At 39.3% G+C, this 25853-nt stretch overlaps 1 protein-coding gene across 4 annotated transcripts in view; it reads left to right on the top strand.

The window, feature by feature from the left end:
- Window positions 1-25853, top strand: part of MICU1 (mitochondrial calcium uptake 1) — a 156277-nt gene that overhangs the window by 65648 nt on the left and 64776 nt on the right. For 3 of the 4 annotated variants that reach the window (XM_044420531.1, XM_044420534.1, XM_044420533.1), the window contains 2 exons: window positions 15172-15177; window positions 16607-16721. In XM_044420531.1, the coding sequence (XP_044276466.1) occupies window positions 15172-15177; window positions 16607-16721 (121 nt within the window). The remainder of the gene's footprint in view (window positions 1-15171; window positions 15178-16606; window positions 16722-25853) is intronic. The other variant, XM_044420532.1, reaches the window with a different exon arrangement.

Below are 25853 nucleotides of genomic sequence, written 5' to 3'. Positions count from 1 at the left end.
GACAACTATGTTCTGTAGAGAGGTTCTATATATTTAACCTTCTGTTCTGCTGTTGAATAATAGAAAATTCAAACTGTCAAGGGCTCACTCTATGAAGGATTTTGTTGCATTGATAAAACAATATGTTTTTCATAAAATAACGTACAGTGAGTGCCAACCTTTTCCCAATCAAATTATTTTTATGGTTTCCTTTCTTGTTTGTTTTAGTAAATTCTAGTTTATTATGGTATGCTGCATCTTGTAGAGTATGATAACTAAAATATATGTGCTGCAGTAGTTGTGAATGATCACTTATATGTGTAAATCTGTTTTACTTTTAAAATGTTCTTGCATTTTAACATTTGGGTCAGCCAATTACGTTGTACTATTTACCTGCAGACCTTTTGTTATGCTTTGGCTATGATGCAGGTGCTACCTAACATAAAAGACTTATCTCTTTAAATATAATGCTGTTATATTACTGTATGGGGATATGACAGCTTTGACCGAGGGCCATGCTGACTGGGGTTGACTGGAGCTGTAGTCTAACAAATCTGTAGGACAGCGGTTCCCAAACATGTTTGGTCATGGAACCTTTCTGAAGACATTGTTTTCCATGCAACCCTAACTCTATCCTTGATTTTTACTAAGAATTGTGAACCCACAAGGTTCTTCCTTCTTTCATCTGTTCCTATTGCCTGAGTGCTTTGCATAATGTAGTAGGTTTGGAAATAAAGAGAAAACATTTTAAATATAATGAATGAATAAAGTGATTATATGGTAATATCCCAAATGAATTCTTTTGATTATTCTCAACATCACACAATAGAGTCCTAGGAAGTGACCAGTGTGATGCATGTCCTTGTTTGCTGCTTGGATGCCAACTAACAGTTGAATAGTTGGCCTTGTGTGGTTTCATTTTAAAAACAGTAATAAATGTGATTTTTGAGATTTTTGGTGGAACCCCTATAAGGCTTTTGCAGAACCCTAGGGTTCCACGGAACACATTTTGGGAACCGCTGCTGTAGGGCATCAGGATGGGATATGAGGATACTGTTGTAGGGGCACATTGCTCCCATCTTACAAAGATTGCTTTATATCTGTCAAAAATTGCTTTATATCTGCTTTCTACCAGTTCACTGCTCTTGTCAAAATTTTGTGGCATATTGGTTTTGTTGGTGGAAACTGGAAGTAATTTACTCACCTTGCTCTCTTCCTTTCTTTGATAACTAACTACTAATTTCATTTCTTTACATTTCAGCAGGTAATTCCTAAATGGCACTGATCTTTCTCTGTCTCCCTTTATTTCTTGGTGCTAAGGTGTGCAATGCTTTTTCTTTCCTGAAAGATTGATTTTTTCCCTTCCTCTGTAGTTCCTCCTGTTATGATGTACAATTTATTTATTTTTATTTTTGTAACCAACCCTTTGCTCATTTTGTTTCTTTTTTTCCTAACCTTTCCCCCTCTCATCAGGATTTTTGGCAGGTACTGAATTGTCAGCATGTGCTTCAAACAATTTGTGCTTCAGATCCCATGTGCACCTCCTTTTAAAAGGGGCAGTATATATTTGTCCTTCTTCCCCATTACCTATAAAGAATTTTGATTTTCTTCATTTGGAGTATCAAATGGCTCTATCTCAAAATATGGAAATGGAGACCCTTTCAATCAAAATAGTATTAGCAGTCTTCAGTGTTAAGCTTTTTCACAAATAATGACTTCGTTTTTGGTGAAACAACTACTTTTCTTTTCTTCCAATTTTTGTGATCACTTTACTAAGCAATAATGGTTGATTTCGACCTTGGTGTAATGAAATGAAACAGTGACTTTATGTAGTAGATGGAGTAAAATGTTGTGCTTTAATACTATTTAATATTTTGTGTTCTAGAAGAATGGAAGAATAGGTCTAGGACAATATTCACATTCAAATTCCATTTTTTTAATCTAAACTATTTTTTTGCATGTCTGGATTCTAGTGTAGGTGAGGCCTACATTATTAAGATCAATCCATTTTTGTCATCTTATCTGCCATTAAATTGTATAGAGGAATGAGTGCTGAAAGGATACATTCAACAGAATTAATGAGTGATACAGGATTTATTTGGCTTTGTGTGCATATTGCAAGACTATTTATTGAATCTTGCACATGTCTGCTTAGAAGACACACCCTTTGAGATCAATGGAACTTACTTCCAGGCATCATTAATACTCTACATATATCTCACCGTTTTTCCTCTTGCAAGGAACTCAATGGAGCTGTCTCTGGACATTTAAACCCCCATTCAGGATAAATTCTTCCAGGAAGAATTGGTTCTCAGGGTGTTTTTAGCATGTTGATGATGCCTTCCAAGAGCAGGTGCTTTTAGACATGGCATTAAATGTGTCATTGCATTTCTAAAATGTTGAATGCTGAATTCAGAGAGCATCCTCTAAGGAGGAAGTGATACGCTGTAGCAGTTGAGGGAGGAGTTGACCCTCTTTCTCCTGCTATGGTCCTAGCAAAATCCTCCACCCACTCAAAGAAAGCTGGTACTGAATGGTGCTAACAGAGGCATTTCTCCCAATGTAAATAACTGTTGCACAGGAGGTAGTTTCTTCAGGAAAGGTGCAAGGGAGGAAAGAGTTAAACATCCTGGCTTGCCTGCCTGGTTCTGATAATTCTCATGCTCCATCCCTTGATGATTTTTGCATTTTCAAAAATACATGCTGATGCAAAAATGCTCCTAGCGCATAAATAGGTTAATACCTGTTTTCTCCTTTTATTTTATCCCAGTTATACATTACAATATTTCTGTGTTGTGGTAACCCGTGGATGAGGTCAGTTGTGGAAGGGTCTTTCCCACCCATCCAGAAGACTTGAGTGCGAAAGATCCTTGCAGTGGACTCTGCTGACGGGCTTCCAAATGTAACTGGAAATATCAACAGTGAGAGAACCCTGGACTCAAGACTCTGTAAACAGAGCTGTGGAAGGTTTCCTGCAGATAAATATGGACGTGATATTTGCATTGATCTATGTTCAGACATACAATATTTCAAGTCATGCTTATCTTTGCCAAGACCATAAGTTCTATAGAATTAATCAGGCATAGGAGGAGGTTTTCTGAAACCTGAAGGGTGATGAGGTTGTGCTTAACCTGAAAGCTTAAGTGTATAAATTAAGAGTGATCTGGTGAGATAAATTGATTTACCTATATGGTATATCTTATTTCAGAAAAGAGTTCAAGGACAGTCCTCCTGAGATAAACAGGAGAGCACTAAAGTCCATCTGGCTGAAGAGTTAGTACTTTAGCTTATTAACATGCATTCCCTTCGCCTCTCACCTCATGATTTAACTGAAAGATACTAAGGGGATTCAGGAAAAAGCAGGCTAATGACAGGAATATGTTTCTAATTAAATGCAGTGATCTTTTTATAAAGCTCTCTAGCTTCTTGCATTTGCTGATGTTTATGTCTAGAGTGCTCTCAGTGCTCTGGGGTATTTTCCAGAAACAGGTCCTGCATACCGATTAGTTCTCTTCATCATTTCATGATGTAGCACTACTGTGTTCCATTTCAAAATTGATAAATATGTGGATGCAGCAAGGACAGAACACCTCCCTGAGGAAGCCCCATTTAATATGAAGGATTATGGTCTAAGCGAAGAGGGCATCACTTCAGTACTGCTGAATATCTTAAGATGGTTTTTATGAGGGGGTTTTTGACATAAGAACAACTGTTTTCTGACATAAGAACCTCTCTACTGACAGGCAGTACATTTCAGTAGAAATTTGGATGGAATGGAGGAACTCGCCCTAAACCAGTCTTAGTTCTTTCAGCCATAAATCATTTGTGGGCCATTTTAGAGTAAATTGTTTTTGTTTTCTTTTTAAAAATATATATTTTTTAGAATTTTCCATTTTTTCTGTATCCAGAACCATTTCACTGATTTACATTCAGTAGGATTGAAAACCTTGAGTGCAAATGCTGGTAAAAATCTATTCCAGGATGAAGTCTGTGCGCTAGACATTGTTGGAGTGGGAGTTAGGCTACTTTATATTTCCAGATCCAGGGATGGTAACAGAGCTTGGACCTCAGAGCTGAGAATTGCCCTTTAACACTTCACCCCACCCTGCCACAACCAGCAGGAAAGCTACTTTGCCTGCTGTCTCTCCGAGGTCAGAAATTCAGCCTCGGGGGAGGGTTTAAAAGAGGGGTCCAGTGGCTGGGGAATGAAGGAGACCCTAAAGACCAGGATGCAACATTTCCTGCATTCTCTTCTTTCCCTCCTGTCCAAAGTCCCCTGACTAGATGGCTAAAGCAACTGTCTAGCAACATGCAGAATTAGAGGAGCAGGGAGGTGGAGACCACTTCGGATGGGAAGCTTATGGGCATCCTGAATGTAATGTTCCCTCAAACAGCTTCTCCAAGTAGGGCCTATACCAGTGATGGCAAACCTTTTAGAGACTAAGTGCCCAAACTGGAACCCAAAACCTACTTATTTATCACAAAGTGCCAACACAGCAATAAAACCTGAAAACTGAGGTTTTAGTTTAGAAAAAACAACTCAAAGCCAGTCCAAGCAAATATATATATATCCTTGGCAGCGCACTGACCTGCCATGCGAAAGCTCGTGACATCATCGCCTGGTGCCGCTACTCCTTTCTGAGCGTGCACATGGCCCCTGTGTGCGCTGTTATCTGATGCGTGGCTGCTGGGGCAACTTGGCACGCGTGCCGGCAGAGAGGGCTCTGCGTGCCCAATGTGGTACACGTGCCGTAGGTTTGCCACCACTGGCCTATACCCACCATCTTTGGATAAAATTGATATTTTCCCTGAACTCTTATTCAAGTTGACCTCACCATATGAAATTGAATAAAATCTATTGATGATTGACTGTGTATTCCAACTCCCCCTCAATTTGACCCCACCCGCAGGTGTTTTGGACTTCAGCTCTGATAACTCCAACTGTCAGGTCCCAAGCTCAGGAATGCTGGGGCTCTGACTTCAGAATATTTGGAGGGCACTGTGTTGGGAAAACCTGGTGTCCTGAAATAGTTTGGAGGAAATACTCCATATCTCAGCATTTAAAAAATAATTATTATTTGTAGGCTATCTGTAGAAATACATTAATATTCTTAACTTGTTTTTCTTATGAGAAGGAGGGAGGATGAAACAGTACGCCATTTATATATCCAGTTACAGTACAGTCCTATACATATTTACTCAGCAATGAGACTCATTCTTTTCAATGAAACTTATTCCCATGTTTGCGATAAAGCTTAGCTTTAGTAAAAATCCTGATGAAGGACCTGCTGGTGGATGCAAGAGGAAGAGAGCTTCTTTTCCTTGACCACTGTAGAGGCTTTCTCTGGCCATTTCAGCCTTCTCTGGATCCCTGAGCAAATGGAGTGTGTACCAAAAAATACATAGCATAATCAGTGATTTATGAGACATGTCCTAGCATGTCAACACGCTTTGCCCAGGGAACCAGCTACAGCTGTATCAGTCTGACAAGATAAATACAGTAGCATCCCTACTGGAATGGAATGTGGCCTTCTTCCATTCTCTGAAGCTGAATACTGAATGCAGTTCTCAGTAAGGACTTACCTCTCACACATGTATATTTGTTTTCTGCTGACATGTTCAAAGCTCAATAACAGTTCTGTCATTGACCTCCTAGTCTCTGGTGCAGAAAAACTCATTGTTTTCTGAAGAAACTGTACATGTAATGTTCTTTATATTGCAAGTGCCTATTTAGTGATTGTTATTTTAAGCAAAGAAGAGTTAAGATTTAAAACAATGGTCTCTCTCCTTGTGAATAAATGCAGGTGAATATATAGTAAAAGAGTAAGTTGGTGATAAGATGGCTTTTTAAATAAAACCATTAGTTTGAACCAATGTAAAGGAGCCATTTGTAAATATCGCGGTAATGGGAAATACAAAATATATTCTGTCCCTTTTTAAGAGGCATGTCCTTCTTGCTTTCTTTGCAAGGGTTCCTCCCTTGCATGCTCAGTTCCTGCTGCCTGTGAAGGGTCTTGGGATATTGGTGTCTTGTTTTCTTGACTGTAGAATGCTAGTCTTGCATTTCAGGAGTGGCTTTTTAAAATGGTAATGAATAATGATTCTATTGCTATGAAGGGTACATGTACATTTCTCTTTCTAGACTCTGAAGACCACAGATAGTATATAAGTTCTGCTTTAATACTTTTGTGAATGGTATTTTAAATGGAAAGTACAGGGTAGAATTCAAGATGTAGGGCTGGGGTTCTGCAAACAGTCTTCAAAAGTAGTTCTTTTAGATGGAGATAAGCAGACCCTCTGGGTTAAAATGATTTTATCAATTAAGAAAGACTGTTTTCATTCATATAAATGCTTGTCTGTTCTGGCATAAGCCCCACTGAATGAGATTTACTTCTTGATAAATTGTATAGCCTGAACTTGGCATATTGTTTGCTATGAGTAAAACTTCAGTGTGGACAATCTGCAGCTTGATTTCAGAGACCCTGTAGATCTGTTTACTTCATTGGATCTCTCAAGAATAACAATATCCCCTGGGCTCACTTAACTTAAAAAGAAAAAAGAAATTTTACTCAAGTAATATAAGAGTAGTCAAGTGCAGCACAATTACAGTTTGAGTTTTGATTTCTCCAAATTATCTGTATAAATATAATGCTTTGATGCCATGATGCTTCAGGTATCTTCAAATTAAGCATCTTGCAGCATAAAACCACAGTTACATAATTTCAGTAGAATTTCTTACAGTCTTTCAAGCAACTCATGTTGTAGTCTTATGTCCAGAAACACATTTTAAGAGCTACTTCAGTAGAGGTACAGAAACAGCTGCACTTGATCTGAAGTACTCATTTTGTTTTTTGTGAAATTTGTTTCACACTTATTCTGTTAAGTGTGAATTTCTTTTTTCTATTGTGCATCCTACTTTTCCCAGAAAGATCAAGATCAAGTCTGTGTGCAGTAATTAAAAGCATCAAATTATATTGTAAAACAACAGATACTGTCTTATAAAGACACAGCAGCATTTTAATTGAAAACAAGCAGAAGAGTATCCCCTACAAACCACTAAATCAGCAAGAATGTATCAACCTGCTCCACCTAATTTTTACCAGACACTGTCCTGGTTCACATGATCACTGCAGCCCACCATGGCTTATTTAAACCACGGTGGGTTTTGTCATTTGCTGTTGGCTATTCTAAATATTAAAGTCCTATCATAATGTTGACATGCGATGCTATGTCAAAGTTTTTCTACATCGTTCTATAGTAGACACTCTCAGAATGGCATACAATTATTTAAAGCCTCATCAGACCTAAGACTATAACATATTCACTATACTCATAAAAATTCAAGTAAAATAAACAACAATTAAGCAATACATCATAATAATAATATACAGCATAATAACAACTGATCCACAGTAGCCAATCATTATATGAATAAAACCAGTATAAAGTTAGACTCTTCTGTTCAGCAATTAAAATGTCAGGAAAATATAAAGTTTTTAACCTGGTGCCAAAATATATAAAGGGTTGGCACCAGGTTCACCTGCCTCAGGAGCTGGTTCCATAGTTAGAGGTGCCACAGCCAAGATCCCTTCCCCTCATAGCCACCTTTCTTACTTCTTTTAAAGGTGGCTCACAGGGAAAGACCTCTGCAGATGATCTTAGTGTTTAGGTAGGTGCATATGAGAGGAGGCATTATGTTAGATATCCAGGCCTTAAGACATTTAGGGCCTTATACATCAATGTAAGCACTTTAAAGTGGGCTTGGACTTCAGTTGGTAATGAATGTGGTTGATAAAGAACAGGGCTATTATGTTTGTGTTGCCCTGTCCCTGTCAGAAGATGGGCTACTCTGTTTTCTAGCAACTGATGTTTCTGGACCTTTTTCAAGGGCCGGTCCACATAGAGCACATTATAGTACTTCTAAGGTTACCAGAACATGGATTACTATTTTGCCCATCCAGACAGGGATGCAGCTGATAGATCAGCCACAGTTGATAAAGGGGGCTCCTGGCCACACGTGCTACCTGATATTGCAGGGACAACTCTGGGTCCAGGAGCATCCCCAAACTCCACACTCTGTCCTTTAGGGGGAGTGTATCCCTGTCCAGGACAGGGTGGATAGTCTTCCTCTGGACTGAGGCTCTCCCTACCAATAGCACCTCCATCTTGTCTGGATTAAGCTTCAATTTATTAGCTCTCACCCAGTCCATTACTCTGCTGAGTCACTGGTTCAGGGTCACCACTGCCTTACCTGGGTCAGATGTAAATGAGAGCATACTGATGACACTTCAGCTCAAACCTCTGGGATGACCCCTCCCAGCAATTACATGTAGATGTTGGATAGCATGTGGGATAGGATGGAACCCTGTGGCACTCCATGACTTAACTGTCATGGAGCCAAGGTACTGTCTTCCAGTGCCACTGCCAAAGCAGTGCCTCCAGTTCCTAACCCAACCAGCCTATCCAGGAGGATAACATGGTCAATGGTATCAAAAGCTGCTGAGAAGGCCAGAAAAAGCAACAGGGACATACTCCCCTGTCTTTCTTCCTGCAGAGGTCATCCCACAGGGCAATCAAGGGAGTTTCCATCCCAAAACCTGGCCTGAAACTGGATTGAGATGGATCCAATGGCCTGTTTCTTCTAAGAGTGTCTGGAGCTGTCCAGCCACCACCCGCTCAAGCACCTTGCCCAAAAAGGAAAAGTTGGCCACAGGCCTGTAGTTGTTAACATCTTCTGGGTCCAGGCCTGCTTTCTTCAGGAGCTGTCTGATCAGCGCCTCTTTTAATGGAGTTGGAACATTGCCCGCAGTTCTGCTGTATACCATGGAGCCACATGGGCTCTGCACACGGGAAGAAGGTGCTTAGGTGCGATAGTGCCAACTCCTGAGTCACTTCTGAATTCCATGGAGTGACCTGGGCTTCGACAGGTGCACCAGTCATATCAGGTGGAAAACCCTCCAGAGCCCTTTGGAATCCATCCAAATCCATTAGACTCCAGGAGCAGACCATTCTAGTAAGTCCCCACCCTTGCAGAAGAAAAGAGCAGTCATAAGCCTAAATCTCAAGAGGAAGTGGTCCAACCATGACAAAGAGGTTAATGTCCTACCCACTTGCAGATCACCATCTTGCTGCCCAGTTGAAAAAAGCTGGTTGGGAGTGTGGCCTTTTCTTGTGTTGGGCTGATGACCTATTGAGACAGCCTCATGGTTGTCATGGCAGCCAAGAAGTCCTGAGCCGTCCTGGACAAAGCAGCCTCAACATGGAAATTGAGGTCCCCCAAAACTACCATCGTGAGGGTCCTCAACATCAGGTCTAAGACCTTGGCTGCAGAGCTTATTTCAACAACCCACAAACCCATGATGTTTTGTATCTACAACAGTGCAGTGATCACTTGTATCAGCACAGTGTTTGCTTACTCTTTTAAAAACAGCAATAGGGCTGCTGAAAAGACCGTTTTTTCATCCGGTTGATAAAGAAACTTTTAAGTAAACATTGTTCCATGTTCATAGATTTGTATTTGCACAGGCAATATCTAGACCAGAAAGACAGGTGATATTATTTTAAAATATTTAACTAACACATTTTAATTAGCACCCATTAATGTAGCACCTCATAAAGCAGTGGGGGGGGGGGTCAGAGGAGCTTTTAAAGGTGTCTTTCCCTTGTCTGTCTGAAGATCTGAATAGTGAGAACATGTATTTCAAAGTGTTATGCAGCATCTTGATAACGGTATTTCTTGTCTGAATGAAGTGTTTGCTAAACAGCAAGTAGAGATGGATAATGTTTCTTTCTTTAAAAGAAACAGGGGAAGATACAATCTCTTCTAAAACTGCCTTATAGAAACTCAGATACTTCTTCCCCAGCTAGAGCATTCAGCCCTGAACCAGCCAAATTTTTACTTTTTAAAACCACATTTTATCTCTAAACATTCAAACTTTTCAACTTCTTTACTCAGAAACAATTCAAAGAGAATGTATTTATTTCCAAAGGCATCTGACTTTAACTTCAATGAGAAGTAAGCAACAGTGAATTCTGTGTGCGTTGTGAAGTTAGCAAAACTCAGAGTGGTCAATGGAGATTGAAAGAGAATGGCATTACAGCAGATTCTTAAGCACTCAATCTTAAGCACTCATTTTTTCAGCCATTATGCAGCTTCTGTAATCCAAAATAATGCACAGTGTACTAAAAGGTATCACTGTTTTAGATCTAAATTATAAAGCTTGAGAGAAACATATTAAATGCATAAGACTTTTAAGAGTTCCATTTTATTACTTACAATTTACGTTGCATATTGTTTAGATTTGAAGAAGGAAACTGCAATGATTGCTTAAGATGAACACATAAAGAAAATAGGTATTGAAGCATAAGCATTAATGGCATGGGTAATGTCACTGAACATTCACCTTCTTCCTTCATAATGCAATACCAGTGGTCATTTACATGAATTTCCAGAGGTGTTTCACTGAGATGCACAAATGCTGCTCATCATGTTGCTGCTTTTTAATGCATAAAATAGTGGTGGGTTTAGCAAAACTCTTAATAAATGACATTATTGACTTTGAACTATGATCACTGCCTGCTTGCAATTTTTATCTATTCATAGTTTGGGAACACTGGTATTAATAAGTTTGTGTTGCATCTAGTCCTGTGCTTAGCGGAGTCTGCTGGCACCAGCAAAAGTGGAGTGTGTGTTAATTTTCTCAGGTTCCTTCTGTTCACTGCAGCCCCCACTGCTACCTCCTACACTGCTCTTGAAGGTTGGGGGATTATCTGGAGCAGCTCTTTGGGGCAGGATCACAGTGGGTGCCAGAGAGCAGGTTAAACTAAAAAATGAAGGCTGCTCTACTCACTTTCTTCAACAAGAACTCTGTGATGGATCCTTCTGTGTATGGAAAAAACACTTCTATTGCAGAGGGATAAGTCTCAGTACAACCCATTGGAGACAGTGTTGGGTTCATATTTTTGAGACTACTGTCATCCACATTTTTCATTTCAGATTCGTATATTTCAGAAAAAGGGGCTTCTGGAGGTAGTGAACAGGAATACCAGTGTGCTTTAGTATATGCTTTACTTACTTCACTAAGTAAAGTAAATGGAAACTAATGAGAATATGGTGATTGATTCATGGAGTTTTCTTGCTGGTGACATCCATTCTGAAATCTAAAATTGCCATGTTGGAAAATACTGACTTATAATAATCATTATAAATTGGTTACCTGTTTTTCTTCTCAGTTTTCAGTAAGTCATTTAATTCAGACCTGACTAGCAATTGTACTTGGAATAAGTCCTTCGGAATTCTACTTGTTTTCTTGCATTTATGTGGTAGATGTGACTGTAATTTGTCAGGTTGGAAGGTGGTGTTCCTACTGAAAACTAATGTCATCTTTGAAATCCTTTGACAAGGTCTTCTTTAGTACATAGGACACTCAACTATTTTACTTGATCCAAGTGGACTTGCATAGTCAGATGAATTGAATAATGCTGCACATCTACAAACGTCTGTTTGGCCAGTGAATACATTAGAAATGAAACTCTGGAGCACCATTGCCATTCGCTGTAGATTAGCCTTCTCCAATCTGTTACCTCCCAGATGCTTTGGGCTACAGCTTCATGAATTTTGCAGCATTGGCTATGCTAGCTGAAGCTGATGGGAATTGAATCCCAAAACATCTAAAGGGCATCAGACTGGCAAATCCGGCATAGACAATCATCTAAATACACCAATCGCCCAACTCAATGTAGGCGTTTCCACTGTTCCTTTGAGCAGAACTGAGACAGAGAATTCCTAATATTTGTGTTATCCCCCTTAATAACCATCTAGTTTTGCTTAGTATAAGGGAAACTGGCTGGATTTGAATGGTCTGACCAATAATTGTATGGTTGTGATATGCTCAGAGCCTAGGACTACACTTTGGTTTTGGCTGTTGGATCAAAACATTTGTTACTTCTTTCTTCCATTAATTCAAAGGAGTCTTCTCTGTCTAGAACTCTTGGACTTTCAGTACTAGGGAATGGGGAGAAACATACTCGTTTCCTTGCCTCATTTCTCAAAGAAGACTAGGCCCCAACATACCATTTCTTTTTTTTTTTGCTTTATGACTTTCTAAATTCAAAAGCATACCTGTGGATTTTTTTTCTTCCTGTGTTAGATGTGGCTGTGCTGCTACATTTCCCTAGCATCTTGGAAAGTTTAACATTTTAAAGTATTGGCTTGAGTTATTTTATTTAACCAGATGGGAAAAGTTGATATTCGTAATCATATTTACTGCCTGTTTGACAGGTTGACTGTCTCTGTTTTGTCTTAAGCTATCCAGTTTTCCTGCATGGTCCATGTTGCAGCAACATCTGCAAGCAGCATTGCTTTGATTGTTCACTTAGTTGATGGTCAAAATGCATTTAGTGGGCACTGAATTGTTCACCTCTTCTCCTATTTGTGTATTTCTTGCTTGTGTTGATACATACAATGAAATGATATTTCACCAAAGTATGTGTATATCAGTATACTTGTAACATATGCTTGGTTTTAACAGGATTTCACTACTCCAGGAATATTATTGTAAATAGGCTCTATCTCAATGATTTGCTTAATTTTGCATATGTAACCTGTTACATGAACTTCAGGCAATGCTGCAAACAGGCCCTTTGATTGAAAAGTTTTTTTAAGTGCAAAACTTCAGTAGGTAAACTGACATCTGTCAGAATCCTTTTGCAGCAAAATCTCCATTTTGGCAAGTGGGAGGTTTCTATAAGAAAGTGTTTACTCTTTAATTTGATGGGGAAACTAGATTATAGTAGCAGTTTACTTGGTATCTAGTTGCAAAAAGGGTCTGCAATGTGAGGGTTGTGCTGAAATTGTTCAGCTGACTGTTAATCATACTGATAACTGCAATCTTTGTCAGGAAGAGGCTACTATATTCTACACTAACAGGATGTTATTTACAGTTTTTGTTTCTATCACTATTTGCATATTGCTTTTGGTTTTCAAATACCTTGCCTTAGATTTGAAAAGTAAAAACTCATTACACAGTGAAAGATGCATGGAAGGTAACCCAGGAAAGATGACGTTGAAGTTTCACAAATTTGATGAATAGAATATACACAAGAGAAAATATCTTTTAATATAGAGCACTTGAGCAATTGATTTCATGTCTGTAGAATTAATACACTTCACAGGATTATAAACTAGTCTAGGCATAGGAAGCTTACTCAGAATGTGGTTTTCAGAATCCATAATACAGGTTATATCCTGATTATGTTTAAACACTATTTTATATCAGTTGCTGTTGCTCCTGATGCAAGGCAAATGCAATTTTAATTCTAGTAAAAATAGTGACATAAGGATTCCTGCTAATACTTCTGAATGATGTGGTCCCTATCTCCCATTTTGATGGGTAGAGTTCTTCTCTCCCACATGTATTTTCCCTAAAGTTATCTGATATAAAAAAATCACACCCTCATTATTGGTGGATTTCCCCCATTTTGATTTTAAAAGTGCATCCCTTAAAGACAGCCAACTTTTGCTAAATGAGCAAAACCACATTACAAGAAAAATCCCATTGCTATTGAGACTTTTAAGTTGAAAGTGCTTATGATTAAGGATTAAGGAAACACTGTCTGCATTTTGAGTTACAGTGCAGTCAATGTTAGCTGGGGCATACTGAGAGTCGTAGGATTTTTCTGTCTAAATATACATAGTATTGCAGGGTAACAGTACAGTCCTGTATATGTCTGCTCAGAGGTAAGCTCCATTGGGTTTAATTAGGCTTACTCTCAGGTAAGTATTTGATGGATTGCTATCTAACCATTATTAAAGTAGAGAATAAATAGAATGGCCTAAAAGCAAATTTACTCCGAGGCTAACCAAAGAATGTCACATTCTTCAGTCACATATGGTTGAGCCTGAGAGGCTTGCGGGTTACTTGTCTGTGTCATTTAGACTTGACTGTGATACCTTTTTTTTTTTTTTTTTTTTTGGAGAATTGAAGTAAAAAATACTAATAGGTCTTAAGGAGTAAAATTTATGACCCAAATGCAAGGAATAGTATGGCAACTTAACATGTGTCCAACATGGTTTTGGATGAGTTGCCCAGATAACAGTCTCCTGTCCTCCACAGTAAACCGTGCATTTAATGGAGGGAAGCTTCAAAAGGAATTTGTGAAAAGGCATGTGGTTTGCCATCTTGAGCATGGTAGGGGTAGGAAATGCCAGTTCCTTTGGCCTGTCCAAGTGCTTTAAAACTGGATGACACTTGTTTAAAAATGTTACCAGGGCCTTAACATCTTAAGATAAACACCTGACTTCTGGTTCTAGGCATAATTGTGATACTATGTGATGCTATGTATGCATTCCCAGATAGAATTGATGCAGGAGTTGGCCATCTACTTTTGGTGTTAAAACATGGTTCCTTTGATCTTAATGACTACATTGGGCCATGTTGTTTCTTTAAGGATGCATGTTGTTATGCCATAATATTGGAGAGAAGGATGGAGACCCCAGAGATATGACTGAAGGAAACTCATGTTGAGAGCTAAGTATGTAAAAATTAGCATAATTAGCAGCCTTTGGCTATTCTGAAGCTCAGCTGTGTAAAATTTCTCCAAAATGCTATTTATTTACAAAACAATTCCAAAAGGGGTGGGTCAGGACAAAGACTTGTTTGCTGTAAAGGCATGTAATACTATGTATCAATTAAGATTCACTCTGAAATTGCCTCAAAGTATTTGGATAACAGACGTTTCTTGTTATGATTTGTCCCTTTGACATTTTGACAGTCTTGCATTGACGCGATAAAAATTTTGTGCACATTTGTGTAAGGCTGGTAGGTTGTGAGATTTAATTAAAAGTTGCAATTTTGTAGTAACTGCTTCCCATTGTCACTTTGTGAACCAGATAATGCTTAACTTTAATCTGTGTTACTTGATAGACTACCCTCAGTTTAAGTACAACTTAAGATAGAAGAGGGGTGAGAGTCTTGAAAGGCATCTGAACTTCTGACAATCAACAGCTCTTGTCCCCATTTCTTATTTAAGGGCATAAATTAACAGGAGTTATTTAATTGCTCCAAATTTTCCTTGCTTTTCAGATGTAACAAATCAAATCAAACTATGCTATGATGATTTCAGTGTGCTTTAAGTGTCATTGCTTAACAAATTGTCTTTCCTTTATCTTATGTATGATGGGATCCTCGCTAGACAGAGGTAATAGATATGGGATAGTTGTATACCTGGATCCTGGTGTGCTCTTGGTGGTGTCTTTTGTTCCCTAGTACTCTTCCTAAACTTGCGCTTGCAATTTCTGTGCTTCTGTGCCTGCATGCTTCCATTCACATTAACCAAAATGCCACTTGATCCTGTAATACTTTTTCCCTGTGTGTATTGTGTGTGTGTGTGTGTGTGTGTGTGTGTAAGTGATACGTCTTTTAATTCTTCAGTAATAGTTCACCACTTTGAAAATTTAGAACCCAACCTCTAACCCACTTGAGGCATCCTTTTCAGCCTTTAAAACTTCAGCAGACAAAATTATTTAGTGTTCTTCAGTTTAACACAAATCTTGTGTCCATGGCTGGAGAAAAAGGAACAGACGTGTGCTCTGATAATCAGAAGGGTTCTGCCTGCATTGCAGTTGCTATATGCTCACTTTATTTCACTATAAACTGGTGCAGATTTTACCATGCTAATATATTAACCATGGTGTTGAGATCAGGAGCAGACCACAAGCTTACACACTGCATCCCACACCTTCTTCTCCTCGGAGAAACGTCTCCCCTTTCTTCTGTTCATGGTGCAAACAATGGTTTTGCATTATATGTGTATTGACACAAGCCATGAAACCCTACTTCAAACTATCTATGCAATATCTGGCTTGTGCGGGATGATGGTTAGCACTAGCCATGCCTTCCATCAAGGTACATATAACACTAAACTATGGTTGACACCAAACCCTGGAACCTGCTTTAAATTTCTTAACCATTTAAGAGTTGAGTGATAGTGTGTCTGCACCAGCCATGTTAGTGTAACAGTGCCAAAAAGTTAGTTTTAGTGCCAAAAGTTACTATTTAGCTTATCTATAGCAGATACATTAATCCCAAGTACTAACGCATTGCTCAAAAATTTAGATTCACTATACAAAAATGTCAGTAAATAGCTTTTGAAAATATCTTCTCATTCTTGAGATCTGACAGAACAAGAAGAAACATCTTGGGTTTACTATTTGGGATTGAAGATATTAACATACCAATCTTATGCATGTTTAGTAAGAAGTAAATCCCATCATGATGGGTGCTTCCAAGTAAGAGTGCTTAAGATTGGAGCCTCAGTTTGTTGAAAGACACAGAGACAGAGAATGTGTGGTCCTCCAGATGTTGTTGGAATGAGTCTACCAACATCTGAAAGGTCATACATTTCTCACCCTAAGGTAGAATAATGCTTGACTCTTACCTTTTAATCTTCAAAAAACATCTGACAGATTTAAAGGCTGGAAAGTTATCTAGAATAGTAACAGTAAGGATGTCTATAAGAAGATGGATGGTTAGAGGCATCAACATGTAAAGTTTAAAAATATAGTCCAATATTTTCTAAGTTTATTTTTCTTCTCTTGGAATTGTGGTACTCTTGATTTATTAAACAGAGAATCTCCCAGGAACGCGAGAAGTTTGCTGATGAAGACAGCATATTTTACGCACTTGGAGAATGTGGCTTGATCTCCTTTTCTGACTACATCTTCCTCACTACAGTCCTTTCTAGTAAGTATATATTTTTATTCCATACTCTTTTCTTGAAATAATTTGGGGTTTTTTTTTAAAGCTAGTATACAGCTGCATGATTGGTTTATTTTGTTGAAATGTGCCGAATTCTTTAAACTAGAAGTGATTTGATTTTTTTGTATTGAGTATGGTACTTAAAACTAGTTGACTGATAGGTTTTTACTTGGTGTTACAGACCAACTCCAGTATTAAGCTTTGAACATCAAATAAAATATACAAAATAATTGTATATAAATAAATCCTTAGAAAATAGCCCTGCATATGATGCTAGGTAAGATAATAGGCCTGTACAACAAAAAGTTCACAAGTAAGATACAACCTGTGAATATTTGATTAGCTGGCTTATGTAGGTCAATCAAAGTTCAGTCTTGACAACAATACATGTTCCTGAATTTAATTAAAAAAATGCATGTCTTTGAGTGTGTTCATTCTTCATTTACAGTTCTATAAGCTGTGGCTACAGAAGACGTTGTGTTAATCTATCTCTTAATTGTTTCAGTGGACATAAAAGTGTATTGGGATTGGTTCCAGAAAGGATCAAGAGCAGGGCTGTATATAGCTCCTCATGCAGTCCCTCTCTCTCACTCTCCAACTTATGGAGCTGTCTTTAGACAAAGGGGCTGCTTTCTCTGCCAGAGGAGGAGTAGGTTCCTGCCCACTTGTAGAGACGTACTCCTTCCTTTATCTAAAATGTTTGCTCCACTTCTCAACCAGAAGATCCTCAAGACTGCTTTCAATTGCACTTAAAACCAAGGTACTATAAAACAGTGCATAGCCACTAACAGCCAAAGGATGAATTAGTCTTAAATTTTTGTTATTCTTGTTGGTCTTTCAGAGGTGTGCATGTGTGCACTTATGGCTGTCCATATATATAGTTTTGTCTTGTCAATGTCCTTGTAAATCTCAGCTGCAAGTGGGAGTCCAGAATAGTTGCTGGCACAGATAGAAATTGGCAAGGAGAACTACACATAGCTGCTGAGCTCAGTTGTAAACCTGGAAAAGAGGAGGCACACCAAGAGGGCATGGAGACAAGACTTCCCCTTCGCAATGGAACCCTCTTGAATTCAAGTGTTGACAGTTCTAAGTACACATCACATTTTCTGTGCTTCCTTGGAACTCCAGCTACTCCAGAAAGATACAATATTGACACACAAACCCTTTCACAGCTCCAACCCATTCTGTTCCATCTAGGGGTGTTAACAATGTTGGGAAAATTGTGCATATTTTTACTGGGGAATATATGCAGCTTTAATATCTGGGAAACAAATGGAGGTGAAATATAGGAGATTTCAGGGCTGGTACATAAACGGAAGGAACTTTGCATTATATTTCTCCTCCATTTACTTTGCAGTAAATACACAATCTACATATTTTCACCAGTATTAAAATGCAAATTTGAGGGACAGTTTTTGAAAACCCCTTCAAAAGTGACAGAACGGAACAGGGCAAATAGGGTGCCAGCAAGAGATTTGCCTTCTTCCCCTACTGTGACCCATTCACTCTGTCCCATTCTCAGCTTTCTCGGGAAAGAGGATGTAATGAGAACTGTTTGGGAGCCATGGTAATTGTAGGAATAAGTGCTCTAAAAAGAGCCAGTGTGGTGTGGTGGTTGGAGTGTCGGGCTGTGGGATCAGCTGATCCAGGTTCTAGTCCCCATTCAGCCATGAAACACACTGGGTTACTTTAGGCCTGTGACTCACACTCTGCCCAATCTTCCTCACAGAGATTGTGAGGATAAAATTAAGCCATATGAGCCACTTTGGGTTTCTCACAAGAGGAATAAAGGCAGGATATAAATGCAGTTTAATATGATAATGATGATTATCATCATCATCATATGGTCAGGGGGGTGTTAATATCTCTCTTTTCTGAAAATGCTGGAGACATTTCTGTACATTTGTGAGCTCAATTTTTTTTAAAGAATGCAGCATTTTTGAGACTCTGGAAAAAATGGTAATGATTGGAGCAGGAAGAGAATGAAAGACTGGGATACCAGCTGGTGAACCAAGGAGGTGAACAACCCACCTTGAGCCTGATTGTCTCTTAGTTCCACTGTTGGTCATTCCATGAATCAACCTATTTTATCTTATGTGCAGTGTGACTCAGCATGTTAGATGAACCTGCCCATTGCTTCACTTGAGATTTCCCAGATGAGGTCACTTTGTCTAGGAGGGACTTTTAAGTGCCTTCCTTCTGCTCTGCTCTTGCAGTTTGTATCCAGAGTAGGCTGTTTCCTTCAGCTTTATAAGAAAAAGTTGTCAGAAAACCGTTGTCACAGTTAAGATTCCATTTTTAATACCAGGATTATATTAACTGGCCTACCTTAACCAGACTACTGTGTTTATTTAAATTATTTTTGTACTGCTCTACATCCAAACAGTTTCCAGAGCAGCAAAAAATATGAGGTTAAAAACAGACAAAAGAATAACAACACTACAATAAAAACATTGAGAAGCAAACTAATATTAAGATTGCAGTTGGTCAACAAGAACAGGCTTCCTGGAATAAGATTGTCCTTAGCAGGAACAAAAACAGCACAATGTTGGTGTCTCTCCGATCTCCCAAGGCAGGCAATTCCATAGAAGTGGGGCACTGAAGGGTCTTCTCCCGATGGACTCCAGTTGGGCCATGGGTCCATGCAAAACCTTCAGGAGAATGTCCTTTGATGACATCAGCAACTGGAGGAACATGCTGTTTCAGTTATTCTCACTCCAAGTTGTTCAAGTCTTTACACAGTCTGAAGTCTTGAACTTTACACAGTTCAAGTCTTAAACCTTAAACCTGGGCCAGCAAGCAGGAACGGAGTCTCTTCTTTCTGCACTAACTCTAGCTTCCAGAGCAACCTTATGGGGAGCCCCATAAAGAGTACATTTCAGTAGCCCAGTCTTGAGGTTACCAGAGCCTGTATCACTGTGGCCAAGCTATCTCTGTCCTGGAGAGGCCATAGATGTATATACTGTTGACCATATTTTTAAAAGCTTACAACCAGTTTACAGGAAAGTTAAATGCATTAAATTACATTATGATGTACATTAAAATACACTTAAATATACAGTAACTGATAAAGCATTTATATAAAACATTAATTAAAACCAATAAAACCAATACAGCACTATGATTAACAAACTGGGCAGCTCATTCACTTAGGAAAAGCCTTGGGGAACAGATGAGCCTTTAATTGGCACCTAAATCATGCTAGAGTTGGCATCCCCTGAATACAGAGGCCATTCCACAAGGAAGGAGCTACTATGGAGAATGCCGGCTTCCCTATTGCTGCAAGATGGCAGTGTACAGGTCATGGTACAACCAGTGAGATTGCTCTAATGAACTGGGAAAAAACTGTCTACCAGGTGACCAGGTCTCACAGTCTTCTGGGATTTTTTATTCCAGCAGCAAGAACTTGTACTTGACTTAGTAACTAATAGGTAGCCAGTGCAATTGCATCAACATTACTATGAGTCGTGCATCCTGGTTGCTACATGCTGCTTCAGCTGCAGCTTCCAGACTAAGTATAAGGAGACGCCCACATAAAGGTCATTCAAGTAATCCAAACATGAGACTATCGGTACATGTAGTGCAGTGGCCAGTCTATCCCTGCCCAGGAAAGAGCATAGCTGACATGCCAACCTGAGCTGTTACTAGGTAGTTCTCACTGCAGAAGCCACTTAGGCCTGTTACGACAGTGATTAACCTAGGAGCACCTCCAGGTGATGTACTGTTCTTTCTGAGGGAGAACAACCCTGTCCAAAAGAGGCAAACTTCCCAAACCTGGTATCTGGGAAGCATCCAACCATAGAATCTCCATTTTAACAGGATTTACTCTCAGTTTGCTGGACTTCATCCAACCCATCACAGAATCAAGGCACAGGTTCAGAACATGCATGGCCTTTCCCAATTCAAATGTTAAGTTGCTAAATTAATGTATTTGAAGGACTTTGAATGCTTCAATTTTTTTACTTAAACTAAAGACTCTGCTGCCTCTTTTCGTCTTGCTCGTATTGTTCATTCATTCATTCTGGACTCCTCTTTCCCTTATCAAAAATTTCAAGGCACCTCAAGCAATCCTTTAGGGTAAATAGAAGCTGGCTTATACTAAGTTGAACCATTGTTCTGTCTATTTCAATATTCATACTGGCTTTGATATTGCGTCTTTCCCATTCCTGCCTGGAGATGCTGGGAATTAAAGCGAGACCTCTGCTACTGAGTTCTGCCCTTGACGTACCTCTCTGTCACTGTGCTGTGCAAGTCCCAGACCACCTTTCCCTGGGAAGTTCAGCCCTAGCTGTGGTCTTCTGTTTCCTGGGTGAAAATGCATGGTGGTTGTTCTGGTGCACCAAAGTATTGAAAGATGGGTTCAGATGAAACTGGGCTATTTCAGCCTACCTCTATTCACAGTAGAAGAAATTCATGTAAGTAGCTGACAAACAGTTTTGTGACTCTTCCCCTACCACCCACACAAATAATCCATCCTAGCAATTTTCTTTGGTTTCAGAATATCTAAATTATTGGTGAGGAAGCCAATATTATAAATGCAAAGGTTTCTTTCTCATTCTCTGTGGTGCACAGGGACACTTAGAATGCACTTTCAGATAGCAGTGGAAAATGCAATTCCATTTGCCAAAGACCTGAGCTTTATTTTAATAATGCCACCTTTTAAAATGTTAATGGCAGCATTATTTTTTTCATGACTTTAAGTCAGTATGAACTCATGCTTCATTTCCTATCCTGACATGAGTCCTGTGATTCAGCTGAATTCCCACTGAAACTCTTTATCCCTGCCCCACCCTTCCTGCACACAGCTCCTATATACCTTTTCTGTGGTATGTCAGTGCTGCTGTTTATGGTGATTGATGCAGCGGTGCCAACTTACTCTGTTGTGGTTCCTGGCATAGGACTGACACTGCTGTCCTTAAACTCTTAATCAAATCTGAATCAAGCCTTTCTTTCTTTCTTTTTCCTGTGGCACTTACTAATTCATTCTGAACTGTGTTAGCCTATTTGGGTTCTGTAATAAAATAATTACTGCTTATAATTAAACAATTAAAAATAAAATTAATAGAATATTAATACATTATTAAGCAACAGAATGCCAGTGAACCATTTATGCATGATCTCACTCACAACGTGTTTTGCTGTTAAAGCACACAAATTAATTTTGAAACAAGTGCATTTGAAAGACCTCTACATACTAAGACTGCAGTCCTTTATGCAATTAGTTGAGATTCGTACCTGTCGAATTCAGTGGGGCTTACTTCTGAGTAAATAGGCATACAATTGTATTTCAAGAAAGCTCTTAGATCTTACCTAGCAGAGAATGCCTAATCATAAAGAGTGAAATAGCAACATGAATTTTGGATGGATGATGTGAAAAATGGGGCCTCTTGCAGCTGTAGTTAAACTTGGATTTAATCAGTGAAGTTGCATTGATTTTAACACCACTTTGTACAATTGTGCCAGTCTTTGAAATCTAATTACAAGCAAAGAAAATTAAATGCCAAAGATATTTGATGTTATCTGTAGTCTTCATTCTGCCAGCTCTGCTCCCTTATGTTTCAAAATATGAGCACATCTCCATCCAGTGTAACTCCCGTGTGATGATTTTATAAACTCCCCATGTAGGTCATTTCTAAATAGGTATCCTGTGCAATCCCAACAGGAGGTTATAAAGTATTAGTCTAATAAACCCAAGAAAATGGTTACTAGTTATTTTTGTTGTTACTGCAGTGCTTATCGGCTGGCCAGGGCTTAAATAAAACTCATTTGCATTTTACAAGCAGGGAGCTGTTTGCATACAGCATAGAAAATGAAGTCTGTCACCATATTTTATTTATAAGTAATTTACTGCTCTCATGCAGGCTGTTTTCCCAGTCTGCTCTGTGCATCTATGATTCTTTTCCCCAAAGCAGCTAATAAAATAACATTTAAAAAATTTTCCGTACTTTGTTTCTTCTCTTAAAGAGTGCTACTGCAGAACAGGTTGGGGAAGACTGCACCATTGTCATTGCTTCTGCAGCTCCCCAGTTTGAGTTTTTATCAGTGCATTTTGAATGTCCTTACTGATGAAATGTAAGGTTAAGTGCAAGGAAGTAGAATTCCCTTTTTGCCTCCTCAAAATGAGTGGGGAGAAATTCCATTTGAACTAGTGGACGTGTTTGTTGTAACAGCAGTTAAAAGAACATAATATTGGAAATATGACACTCACTAAATAAAGAGGGAAAATATTTTATTAGTGTGCAGCACCATCCAAATCATAGTTAATTAGAAGCAAATGCCACTGATCTTAATCAACGTGGCTTTCTAGCAAGGAAATAGCAGTGATAAAATAGATCTGAAGGCTTTATCATTCTGGTCCTAATCATGCCATCCGCTGAGAGTCTGAGCTTTTAGCAAGGGTTAAATTAGCAGTTTCAATTTAATAATTAGCAAACTAAATTAGCAGTTTCAACAGCATTGAGTCAAGACTTCATTTTGGATATTGAAGTTAACCATCCTTGTGTGTTGGGGTTTTCTCCCCCCACCTCAACCACCCCTATTTGCCTCTGAAGGTCAGCCAGTAACTGATGTAATGTTATTAAGCAATAAGTCTTCTACTCTCATCTAAGTATGTCTCTTATCTCCCCTTTGCAGTTTGAAGAGAGCATTGGTGCTTTAAAAAAAAAAACCATATATTGCCATTTGTTTAAGCATTTTGTGTGCTTAGGACAGTGTATAGTGTGCTGTTATAAAACCTTGAATCTGTGTTTTATAAATGTATTACTTGGCACTAAATGGATACTTTTTTAAAATAGTTTATGTTGCCTCCAAAAGATGTGAGTGTACACTCTCAAAGTACACTAACCATAAAAATTAGTGTGGTGCCGAGGCAGAACTGTCTGCACAATTCTGGGGAATGAATTCTTGCAGAATTTGGGATTGTGACAGATTTCCTGATCCTGAGAAGGTAGCTTTAGTCATACACTTATCAGCTTAGAAGACAGCACATTTCTCCACATTTAATAGATTTGAGACAAATCACATAACTTTGACCTGTGGCTCAGTGGCCAAACATGTTGTCCGGCAGTGCCCTGAGCTGTAGCAGTTCTGGACCATAATGGCTCCCCTTATCTCTTCATTTTATCCATGCTGCTTTTTTTTTACCACTACTGTTCTTTTGGAATTTCAGTGAGTTCAAGGTACCTTGTTCTTCCTTTTCCTACAAAGGGCATTTTGCAAATAAAATTCCTTTTAATGGAATTTTACAACTCATTGAGTTTATAAAAATGGGTTCTGAAGAAATAATGTCCCTTTAGCTTTTTCAGTTTGTTTAAATTATAGTCTGGTATTATGCATGGAAACATAGAAACAGAGCAAGTCAGAAGGGGCCTTCTGGGCCATCTAGTCTGGCCCCCAGCTCCAGCTGGCTCCGCTCACGACATGCCCACCATGCTTATACATTGTTTGTAGTATTCTGCTTTTTCAAACCAGTGAGGTTTTGATTAATCAAGGATATTTTGCTGAAGTGAAAATTTTGACATAGATTGTAATCATAAATAGACTACTGAGTCTATGAACACAATGAAGCATTCTTCTTAGGAAGCGTGCTTATGCTTGCGCAGTAAATACGCAGTAATTTCTAGTTACTGTTGACTGAATTAGTTCAGATGGCACAACAGCCATCCATGGGTTAATTGATACTTGGGGTGCTCCTGTGTGTGCCATCTGCTATTGCAAATATGCAAGACCTGGCCAGGGTTGCTGTTGTCCGTGGTGACACGTGAACCTATTCAGCAGGGGAAATTTAAGAGTTAAACAACCTTTGCTGAACCCACAGCTTGTTTTAGGTTAATATGAAGGCTGTTGAAACTGGAAATAACCCCTGATAACCCCTGCCATTCATAATGGCAGGTGGCACAAGCTGCAACTCTTCACAGTTATATTAACCCATGATAATCACTCTAAGTAGCCCACCAAGTTTTCAAGGGAAATGGATAACCTCACAATTTGCCCATCATACATAGCCCTGGTTTAAGTTGTGAGGCTTGTGCTTTTAAAATCATTTCCCGCTTTTACCTTTGTATGACAATGCAGTCTTGGAACATTCGCAACCATTGTGAGGGAATGGCCAGTTGGCCTTCTCTGGGTGTCTAACAGCTATGCTAAATTGGAGTTCACGAACCTGATGTCCTTCAGATGTGTTGGTCTTCAACTTCCATTGCCCCAACCAGCATTGGCCATGCTGGCTGGGGATTATGGACACTGCAGTTCAACACATCAGGAAGCCACAGGGGTGGGGAAGACTACCAAATTGTTATACAATGAATGTTAGGACATGAAGTCATAATTTCATATAAATATTTAGGAAGGACATTCTACTGTTACCAGTAGTCAATTAGGTACTCACTGCATCTGCCATAAATGGAAGGTTGTCCTTATCCCTTCTTTCCACTATTGACAGTAATGAGCATAAGCCTCCCATACCATGTTCAGCACCAGGGAAGTGCCGTTCTGCTCTAAGAAAAGAGTTTCTAATAGTCAACATGGTTGTTGTTAGTCGCGAAGTCATGTCCGACCCATCGCGACCCCATGGACAACATTCCTCCAGGCCTTCCTGTCCTCCACCATCTCCCGGAGTCCACTTAAGCTCACACCAACTGCTTCAGTGACTCCATCTAGCCCCCTCATCCTCTGCCGTCCCCTTCTTCTTTTGCCATCTATTGGTCTCAGCATTAGGCTTTTCTCCAGGGAGTCCTTCCTTCTCATTAGGTGGCCAAAGTATTTGAGTTTCATCTTCAGGATCTGGCCTTCCAAAGAGCAGTCAGGGCTGATCTCCTCTAGGACTGACCGGTTTGATTGCCTTGCGGTCCAAGGGACTCGCAGGAGTCTCCGCCAGCACCACAATTCAAAGACCTCAATCCTTTGGCGCTCAGCCTTCCTTATGGTCCAGCTTTCACAGCCATACATTGCAACTGGGAAAACCATAGCCTTGACTATACACACTTTTGTTGGCAGGCTGATGTCTCTGCTTTTTAGTATGCTATCTAGATTTACCATATCTTTCCTCCCCAGGAGCAAGCGTCTTTTAATTTCTTGGCTGCAGTCCCCGTCTGCGGTGATCTTGGAGCCCAGGAAAAT

The sequence above is a fragment of the Varanus komodoensis genome, unplaced genomic scaffold (assembly GCF_004798865.1).
Source record: "Varanus komodoensis strain SLA01 unplaced genomic scaffold, ASM479886v1 scaffold11, whole genome shotgun sequence".
NCBI classification, from domain to species: domain Eukaryota; kingdom Metazoa; phylum Chordata; class Lepidosauria; order Squamata; family Varanidae; genus Varanus; species Varanus komodoensis.
The sequence above is the reverse complement of the archived record's forward strand: the minus strand, read 5'-3'. Positions and strand labels throughout refer to the sequence as shown.